Source organism: Chelmon rostratus, chromosome 12 (assembly GCF_017976325.1).
Source record: "Chelmon rostratus isolate fCheRos1 chromosome 12, fCheRos1.pri, whole genome shotgun sequence".
NCBI classification, from domain to species: domain Eukaryota; kingdom Metazoa; phylum Chordata; class Actinopteri; order Chaetodontiformes; family Chaetodontidae; genus Chelmon; species Chelmon rostratus.
In genome coordinates this window covers 9,467,948-9,482,986 of record NC_055669.1, presented here as the reverse complement: position 1 = coordinate 9,482,986, position 15,039 = coordinate 9,467,948, and the positions used below count along the sequence as shown (strand labels likewise).

Below are 15,039 nucleotides of genomic sequence, written 5' to 3'. Positions count from 1 at the left end.
GGCTCCTAACTGGGACAAAAACATAAAAAAGACTTTTCAGTCCCGACTCTGCGACTCCAAAGTTTTAAGAGTAATTGAGAAAGCACCCGACTCAAAAGGCCCAATTTTACTTCCATCCCTGCACCCTCCCCCTCCGTGACGGAGTGTCACACTCACGACTGTGAAGGGTCTGTTATCTAAGGGGACAAACATATAGGCAAGGTTTGGGGCGCCCTCGCCTCTCTCCGGCTAAAACAGGAATACCCTTGATGGTGTCCAATCAACATCTCTCTGCTGCAGCGACTTGTGCTGCATCCTCCTCCATCTGCTGGAGGACGCAAAGGCGAGATCCGCCATTAGGCGCTTTGTAGCGTTGATGTACCTCTGATGGCGTGAAAATGTAAAAGTGCACTCTGTTGTTTACATCCTAACCTAATTGTCCAAAACGCCTCTGTCTTTACTCTTCTCCTTTCTTCTATTAGCCTTTATAAGCGTACATTGTTTTACTAATATATTGTTGGCATTGTAAGCTTATGGGAGAAAAATATATTAATTGAATAAATTAAAGTTCTTTTCCACACTTCTTTGGCTGCATTTCTTTAAGGAACATTTCTTCGTTTGCCATTCTTTCTCTGATTAGTGTCTATTTTTCTCCACAGTCCCTAAAACTGCTCAGCACAGTAAATCAAGTCAAATTATGTCAACATGTACGTACAATCTACCATTTTCACACCGGCATGTTCGTTTCAAACTGCAACGTAGCCTAACCTGTAATTCACACACAAACGCACATCTAATCGACTACAGTCTATCACATGCCTGTTTGAGGTAAGACAACTAATTGAATATCCTTAGGAAGTAAATGCACGGAACCCACGTGTGCGTATGTGGCATCCCGGACACAAAAGTGTGATGCACTTAAAAGGAGTGCCACCAAAGCTCACCTGAGATGGCAGTTTGCACAGCTCTCCACTATTTGGACACCGGAAATATGCAGTAATCCACATTTGTTCATTAGTTTAATTGATCCTTCGGTGTACATTAAATAATCACCAGTTGAAATGAATAAACAAAGCTAATTCTCTCTCTAAACATGGCCCCAGATTTGTATAGAGTTGTGATAAATTTGCAAATACGTATACAGTACACCTGTATTTAAACAGCTAAACTACTTGGCAATTATCACAAATACTAAATACTAATTATCACAAATACTAAAACTACTATAATTGAACTGCAAGCTGATTTACTCCCCAAGAATCCACAGAATTCTCCAATAAACAGACTTTATTAAATAAATAAATAACATCAATAACAATTAGAACTAACATTAGAAACAATTTCATTTACAATATAAATGTATAATAACATGACTTTAAAACAGTCTACAGCTTATGATTGCTAATGAAACATGAACGCAAAAATAAGTAAAATGCTTTATATCTATGACATATTCACAGTTAGACAAGCAGTATATCTAAAATATACCATCAAATATCCCAAGGAAAGCTTCTTCTTCTTTGCTGTTGCTGCTGAACATACAGTATGTAAGAAAAGAGGCAAGGTATTAATTGACTGAAAATGTATATGTATTAAGAAAGACTATAATGAGTCAAAAAGAAGCTTAAAATTATCATTTCCTCTACCTCATGTTGACAGATGAGCTGTTGTTGGCTGGGACGCTCATTGTCGAAAAGAAATCAAACCTTCTGGTGAGTGGGGCCACGGGGGTCTCAGGGAGAGGTTCTGGTGTTTTTACTGTGACCTCCTCACTGAAGATGCTTGGCCTCTACACAAAGAGGAACAGAGGCAAGCGTCAAGTAGCTCAGCAACTGACCACACATCAGTGAAGTTTTTAGAGAAGTTAAGCTGTTTACAAGCACCTTTGACTAAGCTCAACCTGGGTGTCATTAACCCATTTGCTATTAATAAACTAAGAATATTTCTGTCCACAAAGAGAAAATCCCATCAGCAAAACAGCAAAAAATATTAGTGCATTTTGCTTCCTGCCATGTTTTTGTTGACATCTGAATGTATCCATGCAGCTGAGAGACACAACATATAAAACACTGTTTGGTGTAGGGAGCAAGATGTTTACATTGTACATCAGACTGGCAAGTAGTACTGTAATATGTATAGTGTGTAAGATAGGCAGCTCAAAAGGAAGTCTAGTGAGTAACCGTGTAAACAACAGTGATCTCCATGTAGCCACTAAACAAAAGTAACACACACACCCTTTTATTCCAGTCCAGTGTGATCCTGTTCTGTGGTCTCACTGTGACCGATGAGGGTCCTGGTTGTCTGATATCAGGACTTAAAGTCGGTGAAATCGACCTAAAACTCAAAAGTATGACAAATGTTTTTTTACCATCTCAACTACAATATGAAACCTCAGTGGACAACTCTGTATCATCTGAAAGGAGATTTCATACATGACTATACACCTTACTATAGGAAGCAACATGTGTATGATTGACTGGCATTACCTCAGTGGAGTTCTGGCAGCGGTTACACAGGTTCTGACTTGTGAGTTTAAGAGGAATACTGGTGATGATGTCGCAATAAAGCCTTCACATGACACATATGCATGGTTATTAAAATCATAACCAAAAAAGCTTGATTACAATGATTTCTCAATGTTGAAAAACTAGCCATCCATCCTGATTGTCGACCTGTATCTCCTGATCTGAGAGGAACTCAAGCTTCACTACCTGGCATGTTGTTGTCTGCAGACTGCTGGACTTGAGGTTTAGCATTAGTTGTTGATGATGTCTCGCTGGCATGCACCAAGTTCTCATCATCAAAGTCGCTCCAGTCGTCCCATTCATTTCCCAGGTCAAAGCTGACAGTCGGTATTTGTGAGGATGGTGCCTTTTGACAGTGAGCGCTCTTTGTATAAGCCGAGTTGGTTGTATTGATCTGGTTTGGATGCGGTTCATGGTTCCGACTCACACCAACACTGATACCTGGTTTCGTCCACAGCGAGGAACCTACAGATGAATTAAATAAAAAGGATGAATACACCATCAAATGTAACTGCAGGTCAGCCTTTCTTGGATCTGACAACAAGTATCTGCATAAGAACTCCTGAGTTTTTTAAAGACCATAACTGGTGGCTTTGCATGTTTTCTTGCATTCACTACAAGCTTGAGTAAGGCTCCAAAGACGATTATCCTGGCCTAATTAAGCTAATATACAACATTATCTCAATTACTGCTGAAATTACATTAATTTTGTGCTGAACCATAAATCTATAGGTGCACACTAAAATCTTATTCCGTTTTATTACATTTATGTTATGTATTAAATGTGCATGACGCCTGTGTTTGCCTGTTGTTATCTCCAGGGACTGTTGATCTGAGAACTTTCTTTACGAATACAATTCCAAGGCAGTTTACTGGCGAAAATACAGAATAATAAGTGACAGTATGCAAAGCACATGGGATTTAAAGTTAATGAGCCAGAACATTCAAAACCACCACTATGGTCTGTCTCGTAATGAGTTTGAGTTGCTTGACGATACTTTGATGGTGAGCATGAGATGTAGCAGGTGTTTGGACAGGCTCCTCCGTCATTCTCTCTATGTCCACATTGTCATCACAATCTCAAAAGGAGAGAGAATGATGAGTGATGATGAGTATGAGAGACAGAAAAAAACAGTCAGAGATCATGTGATTGCTGTGTTAAGTCCATCCACTTGTTTACCACTGTCAACACCGTCCAGATGAAGTATGTCTGGCAGGCGAGCACAGTCTCCTCCTGTCAGATCCACAGTCTCAGTGTGATGGCTCACTGACGCTTCATAACGACCCCCTCCATACCTTCATCAAATAAAATGACATGAATATAATTCAGCATCAGGCCAGCAGACTTCATTGAAACCAAGCTTATGTACACAAATGTTATTGCCACATGTAAGAATCTCATTTGCAGCAGTTGTTAAAGCACCTACTCAAATGTTTGCACTTGTAACTCAAATAAGTCTACAAGGTCAGAATAGGTGTGAATACCTGGAAACATGTAGCCTCTCTTTGGGTTTGAAAGCAAACTGCTTCATGTTGTCAGACACAGACTCCTCATGCATTTTAATCTTGAAATAAAACAAACCATCAAACACAGACTTGTTCAGCTTTGTAATACAGACAGACACATGTATACATACATACGATAACCTCACGTTATCATTTACAGTGTAATACCTGTACATGTATAATAATTGTGTTATGCCTCAGTCACACACACACACACACACACACACACACACACACACACACGCTGTGTTTCATGGGTCTATGTGTCCTGTTTTTCTTTGCAACAATTCAACTTCCCCACTTGACATTTGTTTTATTCTTAACCACTGGTGACTGGGCAGTGACTCATCAGATTCCCTGCAGACACATCATGTGTTTTTTGAAGAAACAAAATCACATAAGTGCATAAGTGCACTCTGCATTCTATTCTCCTGTGTTGTGTTTGATCTATTGGATGAGAGTGGTTTAGGATAACACAACCTCAGGTTTACATCTTATAACAGTCCCAGACACTACACATTGAATCATGACAAGTCTTCAACAACTCCGTTTTCTGTCCAAAAATCGGTTTATCCTCACCTTGAGCCGTTTGACAGGAGTCTGCGCGAGTGAGTCACACCTGCCCTTCAGGTCTTTCAGGTAGGACGAGAAATTAGATTCTTGATTTGCTGACCTCTTCCGCGTCACTGTTACACCTACTTTACCTTGAGGGAGGGGAGGGGTACACACATATTATATGGTCTGGAAGAAGAAGACCTCCACAATGACAGGAACACAAAGTAGATACATACATGCACAAAAAAACATGTACACAGTGAAAGACGTGTTATTGTGCTCACAGCAGTCGTGGCCACAGAGATCCTTATTCTTGCAGAAGTGGTTGCACTGCCTTGTATTGCCTAAATCTGATTGTGAAGCTGTCACATTTGATAAGAGAGAAAAAAACATCTGAAATATCAGTCTGCCATTAAAGAAACAATGTATTGATGTACAATATTTCCTATTTCAGCATCAACACAATCATCGTGTATCAAAGTGTAGTGCCTGGGTCTGTAGCAGATGTGGCATTTTCCCACTGAGTTGCAGCCTGATCTGTAGACTGTGGTTTCAGTGTAGAGTGCTGCAGTCTTTGTCCAGGAACATCATATGATGTGTTGTATGGATTATCAGTTCCAAACCTCCTGGCTCCAGAGTAATACACATTGAACTTCTGCTGGATGTCTAGGCCCACTATGGGAGAGGAAAAGGCCCAAATGTAAGTCTTCCTTCATAGCATTTATTGGCAGTCCAGTCCAAGACTCTGTTTTGGGATGTGCTAAAACAACATGTACATTTTATATAAAAGTACAACAGCTGTAAAATTTATGGTTTTATTTGATGAATTTGGACGTCGCAATTACTGTTCAACACAGCAAAAATGACAAATGCCAGAAAACAGAAGTTTCAATTTCTTACATTATTCATCTTTACAAAAACATAACTGAATGATTGCCTCATTAAGCTTGACATATATGTAATATAGTAAGTGTTATATACCATATCTGTAAATACCGTGGATGTATTTCTGTGTGAAATGCTAAAGTGTTTCCATATACCATATTCAGAGCTGATCAGATTGACACTGATCTCCTCTCCTTTCGAGGCTTTTCCCACCTCAATCTTTTTCGACCAGCTTCCACACTTCAACAGCACCAAGTCCCTGGAAAACAGACAAGAGGCTGCTCGCTGAAAATCAATCGACTACATATTCTCAAACCAGGCTCTGTCTTTGTTTTAGATAATGGTGAAGGTCTGTATTGTGATTTAGTGACACAAAACTGGTGGCATCCTGGGGCTTAATTTCCTCACGTGAGTTTCTGTAGGAAGACCACGGTGTTGTCCGAGTTTCCGATGATCAGAGAGACATAGTGGTGGCCGGGAGCTGTTCTCCTGGACAGCAGCTGTGCTTGGTTTTTCAGGTTCACCTTCACCACAATCTCTGCCATAGCACAGCTATACCTCGGAAGCTACAGAACACATATGCACCATTAAATAAAATGACTAAAACTGAAAAGTTCTAGTATATGTGGTAATTTAACATGCTTGTCCCTTTGGCGATAACATTCTGCAAAAAAACCCTTTACCTGCTCCAAAGTAACTTCGTACTTCGGGAGATGTATGACAGATTCTCTGATTTGGTTGCCAAATGGTGGATGTCTGTTGAGAATCTGAATAAACGAAATTATAAAAGTTCATATCCAAATACTTACACCAATAATTATCTGAAAATCTTTTTTGTGCAGAAATTGAAGGTATTATGAATTATCAGACACCACTTCACATAACATTAACTCAACTATTTCAAGTCAGCAAAATGAGTGGTGAGCTATGGCGATCACAGCTGAAGCCTCAGAGCCTGCTGTGTACCATGCCACAGATCCTCAAACAGTGGTTAAATCAAAGGCTCTGGATGATCAAAACGTGTTTTCTTTTCAAATGTTACACAGACTGACCAGCTCAAGCTCTCTGGGGTTGGTTTGCTCTATTTTGCTGAAAGTGGTGAGTCCAGCGTTCACCATGGCAGTTGATAAGGTCTGGCCTGAAACACACAGTAATATTTAATTTGACACTGCCTGTGCAAGAAATGAGTCTAAGGGCCACTAACTGTCTATATGTACAGTGTATGAACATAGCACATCCACCTATCTTCTCCAGCTGTTTGGAAACATAATGCGAGTTTTCCCAAAGCTTGGCTCTGAAGCACTTAGCCAGGATCAGGGAGTTGAGAAGAGCAGAAAAACCAGTCTTTGATGGCTGACACAAAAACTCTGAAAGGCCTGATTGGGATCAAAATACAATTAAAGTTCAACAGAAATGTGGTCAGAGAGCACTTTGATTATTTGCCATCCCTGATTTACCCAACATACATTTGCTGATGCGCATCCCATTCCTGAAGATCTTTGCTGTGTCCTGTGTGAGTCCAAACTCTTGAATTGAGATGGAACCAAGCTGAGCCTGAATCAAGCTAAAGGCGAGGCAATAAACACAGAATACGTACAGTGGACAGTCTATAAGAAATCCATAATACAATGAATATTGCAATAAAAATCATAAGCCAGTATTCCATTTTATTCTGCATTGCATGTCCACTGGGAAAGCGCTGAAAGAATAAACCTACCAGTTCACTTTCATCTCACTGGTTTTGATCTTTCCCTCCATGGGAAACCTGGAAAAAATACATAAACATCTTGTTTTAGGCTACCTTCGTCATTATGCATTTCCAATCCAGAAGTTAAAATCAGGGGTTGTGATACTGTATCTGCAACAGTCAATCCTGTAAACATATCAGACCTGATGGTGAGCCTGTTCTTGTCCCTGTTCAAAGTGTTCAGGGGCCTCTTCTCATTCATTCTCAACTGAATGTCGCTGAACTCTCCGCTCTTCGACACCAGCTCAATCTGTACATACAGCCATTTTTGATCTGAATGGAATTTTCTTTGCTGTACACAGCATCCAAATTATTAAAATGATTTCCTTTTGCAGGAACACTGCCTAACAACACAAAGCATCACTATATCTGCATTTTAATCAAAAACATTAGTGCTGTGCAGTCTTATCAGCAAACCTACCAGGTCGGACAGGTTCTCAGTGCCAGCCACTTTACTGAACTGTTTCATTGTGTCAAAGGCAACACAGTACCTCGCCATCAACCTGCCAGCCTCTGCAAGGACCAAGAACAAACTACTTAACAGTTTAATTTCTTGTATACAAGGCTCAGTTGAAAAAGAAGAGTGCAGTTAAAGGTGAGAATAACATCCACACCACTGAATGTAGGTCAAGAAAGAATAAAAGGAGCACATTGGGCATTTTACCAAGCATCTAAACACATTTCCTCCCTGCCTGTTGGTTTGATGTTGATATCCTCATCCATGCTGATCAGACCAATGGAGGACAGAGAGTTGAGGTTCCTTAGACACAGTTCTATGAGAGGAGAAGAGAAACAGCAATCACCTTAAACTACATTATGTCTGGGGGGTAGCGTTAGTAATGTGCAGCTTAAATGATAAGTGGCCTCAGTGTCATGGTTTAAATTCAGTGATAGAGTATCCATCTAATAGCAACATGCAGCTTTATTGACTTCAAAGTCATGTGGCCCACCTTGCAATTTTGCTTCAATTCCGCATCTGTCTAAGTCAGCGGAGAAACCTGAAATTGGAGTCGAAGTACACTGTACTGACCAGTTTAACATTCAGTGATGCATAAGAAGCTGGACGGTAATTCTGATCTGTGTTAGTATTTTGAGCTCTGACCGTAGTGTGTGGGGTTCTTCAGGACTCTGATGTAGAGGAGCGTGGAGCGTATCCAGTCCAGAGCCATGTTAACATCACTGATGGTTTGGAGAACGATCTCTGCATTCAGGTGCTCCACCAGGTGACTGTGTAAGCTGCGGAAAAAAGTATACTGTTACCTCGTGTACTACCTGTATAATCTCTCTCCTATGAGAGCGCAAGAGTCAGGGAAAAATAGACTCAGAGAGAAAAGAGGAAGAAGAAGAAGAAGAAATGTCAAGTGACTGAGCTGTCATACCTGCTCTCAATGATTTCCATCCCATTCATAAGTTTCATGTATTTGTCTTTGGTTTGGGTCTTGGTCATGATCACTGCAATCGCTGATGTGTCAAACTAAAGGAAGAAAAGACAAAGTTTAGTTCATCGCATCATACTAATACAAGCTGTTGCTATCTTACTTCATGGTATTGAAACAAATGCCATTTAGATAACAGCTTTCTGCAAGATGGTATTCTTCCAAAACTGCACACATCATCCTTGTTTTGTGATGGTACACCAACCCTTATTGTACACCTCCATGTGCTACAAGAGGTAAGAAAATGAATGAAGTATTCCATTATTATTCTGCCATTACTTGTGGTCTTCCAGCTCGGCCTATCATCTGCAACAAGTCGGCCTCGCTGTACTCCTCACAGGAGCCTGCCACATACTGCATGGTAGACTTGATCACAACCAGATGAGCTGGCAGGTTCACCCCCATGGCCAGAGTCCTGGTGGTAACTAGGATATAAAAAATCAGACCAAGCACAAATTCGGTGCCCATGAAATACAATAAAAACCTGGTTTCAAATTGTGCCAGCCTGCTGTAAGTTTCTGATTGTTACACGCTTCACAGGCCCTTCACTGCTATTGTCCACTTATCCAGCAGATGCCCTCGGCAGCTCTCTCTATTCCCTTCACTCCCATGACCTGACAGCCCCACCCAACCACACACCTGTTCTCACTTCCCTTATCTGCTCTGCAGTGGCCCACACTGCTCAGCCCACTTCTTCACGTGCATCTCATTGCATCATCAGCCACTCACTTTATGTACTGATCTACTCTCTTTGTTCCTTTGCCAGATTGTTATTTTGTTTGCTTATGAGAGACTGCTTCCGGGTTTTGACCCTTGCCTGCCTCACTTCCTCTGTAAGCTTATGTACCTCCGGTTATATTATTAAATCACTGAACTGTACCAGATCTGCCTCAGTTATTTGCATTTGGGTCCGTTTCCTGTATTTCTGTTACCCTGCTTGCACATCAGCTGTGACAGCTACACTGTGGTAAACATCCTGGTATACTTGAAGTGTACCACAGAGATGCAACAATAAGTTGGCATGTCTTGTCTTGTTTTAAAGTCTCTTTCGTTACTTGTGATAAGCATATCTGAAAATGCTAACCTGTTTCAATCTGCATTTGCAACTGGTACGTATCACTATCTAGCAAAATGGCCACAAAAATACTGCATATTGCTTTTAGCATAAAAAATATACCACTATAGGTAATTCCAGGCATACTTTGTGTAATTTATATAGCTTGTGGTGAGGCCTTGAAATCATGAAATATTGTACGCTTCAGTTGTTGTAACCTTGCTGTGACACTTTCCTGTCTTTCTTGTTTGTCTGCAGCTTTACAAAGAAGATAGAACACTTTTGCATGCTTATATAGTCACATAATCCAATAACAACACAGAATAAAACTGTATTGGTGACAAAGTCTCACAGAGGACAGGCAGGTCTCCCACAGTGAAGGCCTTTTCTATCAACTTCCTATCAGACAAGTCAACTCCTGCATGGTGATAACCAACTCCTAACATCACCAGATCTGGAACACAAAACACAAAATATAGTCATAATTAAATAAATATACTTTCTCAATGGTTCTGGGCTGAAACTGGCTTGCATCTGGTGAGTCTTGAAACTTGAAAAAAGGGAGCTCACCTCTCAGTTTTGAATCCAGAACAGATTTTGCATATTTCAACAACCTAAACAGATTACAAAGCAACAAAGATCAATTAACAAAAATAAAAGGTTTTGATGAATATCTGCATATGTGAAAAGAACGTGGAAATTTGGATTAGTAAGAAACATACCTTTGCTTGTGCTCAATGCTCATGATGAACCGAGCGTCCTTAGCCAAAACTGTAGCTGACTGCTGGGCTCCTTTCCTTGTAGAGCAAAACTGCAGAATAACACAATTATTATACCATGACATAATCACATAATCTAACCCCACCATCCTTATTAACTCTTCATGACCTTGTTCAATGACATAAGAAAGAAGGAAAACAACCACACAAGCAGGAAAAAGAACATACAGCCTAGCCCAACTTTCACACCCACCACCAGTGCAGGCTTCTGGTCGGAGTACGTTTGTATGATGTTGGCCATCTTGTAGTTCAGAGACAGGTCAAACTTGAACTCTGTTTGGTTTGGGCTGCAGGGGAACCCCAGCACCACCTTCCTCAGCTTCACTGGACGGTGGCTCTCGTCCATGTCGAGATATGTGGCTGGACCACTCTCATTAGACAGCCAGTCTGCTATCTAACAACAGGCAGACAAGACAATGACCAGCCACAGGTTACTGATTTGCTCTTGGGATACAGTACAAACACAGAATTGTGTCAACACATTACTGTGCAGTAATGCAATGACACTCTCTTCTTAATTTTTTGCTATTTTTAAGCATTTTTTCATGACTCAATCACAAAAGAGAGAGCTCCATAAAACAGATCTGACCTATGAAATGTATGATTCTGGAGGATTTGCCTACATTGCCTTTTGAATTCTCTTATCCTAAAGAAACTACTGCAGTGCTCTTTCACTGACTCCCTTTGTCAGCCACTTACATCAGAGATGTTAGGAATGGTGGCGGATGCAGCCACAAACCTCATAGAGAGGCCTGTCTCTGGATTCTGTGCTGTCCTGTAGGCATGTACGGCCTTCATCCTGCTCACCACCACTTCCAGAGTGGCACCACGGGTCGCATCTTTCACCACATGCACCTGGATGAACAACATTTGTCATCTCATACTTGGCTTTACAAACATCTTGAAGGGTCAACAGAGACACTGGTATGTATGTAGGTATTATCAAATTGAGCTGACCTTTATCACTCTATTTCATTATTAACATGAGGGGGTTCATCTCAGTCTTAAATAACTACACAGGGCGTATGCACTCTCTTAATACATAAGAACAGAACATGATGTATTATATCTTCTTAATACATTTTTTAAATACCTGATTAACACACTGACCTCATCGATAAGGAAGAGCCTGACTAGCTGCAACAGACAGTTATCCTTCCATTTTCTAGTCATGCTGTCCCATTTTTCCTGAGAAAAAAAGATACACAACATGATCTAATCAAGTAAATCTTCACATTTTAGTTCTTTGCCTTCATTTTTGTTGTGTTTGTTTGATCCAGATGTTGCACAGTGTCACACACAGGCGTGGTCAAGATGATGTGGGAGTCCTGAATCTCAAAGAAGTCATCGATCTCGGTGTCGCCGGTCAGCTCCTTACAGCTCAGTCCCAGAGGGCCAAACTTCTTCTTCCAGCTCTCAAAGCACTGACTGCAAAGAGCTTTGATAGGGGCCACTGGCAGGAACAAAGAGTGAATCTTTTTCTCAGACATTTCTTTGTACCTCAGAAATACCTTAAATCTATAAGTGTATCAAAAATCAAAACACTCTGGAAATGACACACTAAGCAAGTCAAAAGAAACAGCCCTAGTGAGTGATTACAGTCAGGTGTGTTGTGTTGAAACATTGTTGCTCTTCACAGATGTTAAGATTTTATTAGGGATAGAATTTTCCTTCTCCTGCCTGAATTTGGGTACACAAGCTCACACACCTAACACTGAGACTGGAGCATACAACTTTATAGATTTAATCCCATATGTTTTGTGAATATAAAGAAGTACTCTAGGCCAAATCTACCTGGACTGGAGTTTTATTGGCATATCAATAGGGTCTTCACAATATTATGCTCACTATAAACAGCTTTGACATCTCTCCAGGGCTCGGAGGTCTCCATTAGCAGACGAATGATGGCCAATTCAAACAGCACTGTTTTACCAGATCCGGTAGGAGCACACGCCACAAAGTTCTTACCCGTGTAAAGAACCTGTGAACAAACCAAACACTCCAAGAGACAATCACACTTACAGGACATTTGAACAGGTTGAAACAAGACAATGAAAACTATCATGCTATTATTGATCCTCAACATTTTTTGCAAGAAGGCGTTCAGACAATGCTTACGTCATCCAGTGCTTTTGATTGAACATAGTTGAAAAAAGGAAACTCGTTGAAGACGGATCTGAACTTAGCTGCTGTGTTAGCATGGTTCAGGAAATCAAACCTTGTGAAATTGCATTCCAAGCATTCTAATACAGTTCAAACACTATCTAAATTGTGTTGTCTTACAGAACAACAGAAAGGATACGAATTTCAGAAACTGGTCGTAAAACTCCAGAACCAGAAGACCCTAAAATGTACCACACGTTCATTTTCAGTCATTATCAGTGATTGCACTCATTCCAGTTTGATGTTAATATGAAAGTTTAACATTTTTGTAGGCCATAAAATGCTTTTATTTTGTAGTGACTGTAACATAAAAATGCAGAAATTCTATAGACTGCATGTGGTTACAAATGTTTCTGCTGTCACAGTCTGCTGTTTCTACTGCCTTACTATTCACCACCTAGTGCCCAGCATGTTTCATTACAATGGAGCGGTCAATGGGGGGAGCTCACCTCATTTCACCTCATCACATCCAAACACATTGTGGCAGCTGCTGCCATGGCTAGACATGGGCACGCTCATTAGCTACAACACTTTACAGAAGCTATATGAGTGTTACAAACATATGAGCACAGCGCCTGTCTGTGACTGTGTCAATGCAGTGCAGCACCTTGTATGCAGAGCGGCTGAAGCGTCATGGGCGGAACGAAGACTCTCTTTGTGCCCTTGTCCTGCATCTCTGCATGTGCTGCCTGCTGCGGGGGTCGGCCACTCGCTGCAGATGAGCCCAGAGGAGGGGGGGGTGAGTCGCGGGGTTTAGGGGAGAAAGGAGGAGCCGCCTGGCTAACTGTCGCCCGTGGCGGCTGAAGAGGAGACACTGTCGTCATGGTAACCTGACTGAGAAAAGTTTGAGGTCTGGATGCTGTCTGGCTGCAGCTCCTACTGAGGTCATGTGTGTTTGACGAGTCACCTCCATTGTTCAACACCTGAACCTTGAACAAGCTGTTGTGAGAGGGGGGAGAGGATATGGATAGAATAAAGAATTGAAAGAGGAGGGAGGTAGAATGTGAGAGGAAAACTATTGCTGCTGCTGCAAGCTTGGAGGTTTATTTGAAGAAGGACAGGCATTGTGGCCTCTGGCAATGAGGATAACAATGAGGATGGTTTAGTATCTTTTCATGTTCCTATGAACTGTCCACTGATGTAAAACTCAAGCCTCTTCAGGATATACTGCAACACCATCTTAACTAAGATCATGGATTCCAAAAAGTTGAGGGTTTAAAGAGTCACTCAGCACTACATTACATTTCTTGACAGTGAAAAACTGGAAATGCTTTTTATATAGTAAATAACATTAAGCCTACTAATTGAAGCCTTTTTTAAACTATGTTCCACATCCACCACCAAAGAGAGAAAATTCTTGATGACCAGCTTTTTATGGCCTTAAATTTTTTAGCATTTTGCACTGTCTGAAAAGAATGTACACACACTCCTGAATTCACAATCAGGTAAATGTCATCTTGACAAAAATCTGACACTTGCCTTCTTCGTAGAGGTGGGCCTCTGGTGTGGTCCAGAGACAAACACCTCCCAATGATGGCCGCGTGACCAGAGTCCTGCAGGGTTTGATCCCCACCTCTGACACTCCGACAGGCAGTGTGAGAGTAATCCTTGAACACCTCACCTCCCCAAAGGCCATCAGATCTGCTGGGGCAGGTGCTGCCAACCTGAGTTTCAATCTCTGTCTCACCGTTCTTAGAGCTGTAAGGACTGTCAATTTTTGATGGTAAAACCTTTAGGCCAGCTGATCCCTTGAAAGGGGGCAAGAACATCCTGGGTTTTTGTGAGAAACCTGTGACATCGAACATTGGAGAGGGTCATCAAACCAAGTTGGAGTGGCTGTAATTTGGTGTCTGTACAAATTAAGGCTGCCTATTTGGCTATTTTTCTTGCTGATTAAAATGCAGGGGATTTACCATCCAGTTATACAAGTGATTATGAGAATATATCATAAGACCCAGATCCTGGTTTGTTTATGCAACTCAAGGAAAATTGGGAAAGCTTTCAAGTCTATTCAAGATATTGTGTCAGTGAGTCATACAGTTAAATTTGGTAGGGCTTCAATAGGCAAGATACTGAGCAGTTTACTCAAGTCAAGGGAGAAGAATTTCACCCTAATCCAGAGCACAACATACTGTTCAAGGTGGAGAGAGACTCTGCCTCCTCCTGCATATCCTGAGTGGCTGGAATCTGAGAGAGAGAGGGAGGCTGCTCCAGCTGCCATGGACTGGCCTCCTGGTGTAGTGGCTTTCTGTCAAATACAATCCAGAGGGGGAAAAAACATTTATTCATCTGAGATAAGAAAAAGAGAGGGATGATTAGGGGCACCTTTTTGTACTCACACTTGGTGAACAATGGGTTTCTCAAAAAACAGATTGTCTAGGGACAAGATGCAGTCATCTGAGTCCAACAT

The 15,039-nt window shown here is 41.2% G+C and overlaps 1 protein-coding gene across 1 annotated transcript; it reads right to left on the bottom strand.

Annotated features, from left to right (window-relative positions):
- Positions 1-1,251: 1,251 nt before the first annotated feature.
- On the bottom strand, positions 1,252-15,039 carry hfm1 (helicase for meiosis 1). The gene is made up of 38 exons (XM_041948506.1): positions 14,969-15,039; positions 14,762-14,877; positions 14,109-14,418; positions 13,237-13,568; positions 12,769-12,810; positions 12,585-12,655; positions 12,315-12,447; positions 11,768-11,919; positions 11,577-11,654; positions 11,166-11,321; positions 10,660-10,860; positions 10,410-10,498; positions 10,258-10,301; positions 10,040-10,141; positions 8,913-9,058; positions 8,577-8,671; positions 8,300-8,433; positions 8,148-8,195; positions 7,890-7,970; positions 7,619-7,710; positions 7,341-7,447; positions 7,168-7,215; positions 6,917-7,014; positions 6,692-6,826; positions 6,503-6,588; positions 6,134-6,217; positions 5,859-6,016; positions 5,606-5,709; positions 5,055-5,240; positions 4,850-4,909; positions 4,590-4,714; positions 3,990-4,069; positions 3,685-3,800; positions 2,691-2,969; positions 2,466-2,547; positions 2,214-2,313; positions 1,626-1,768; positions 1,252-1,511 (listed from the first exon to the last, which is right to left on the bottom strand). Exons 1-38 carry the CDS (start codon positions 15,037-15,039, stop codon positions 1,457-1,459), a joined length of 4,539 nt encoding a protein of 1,512 aa, XP_041804440.1. The 3' UTR covers positions 1,252-1,456.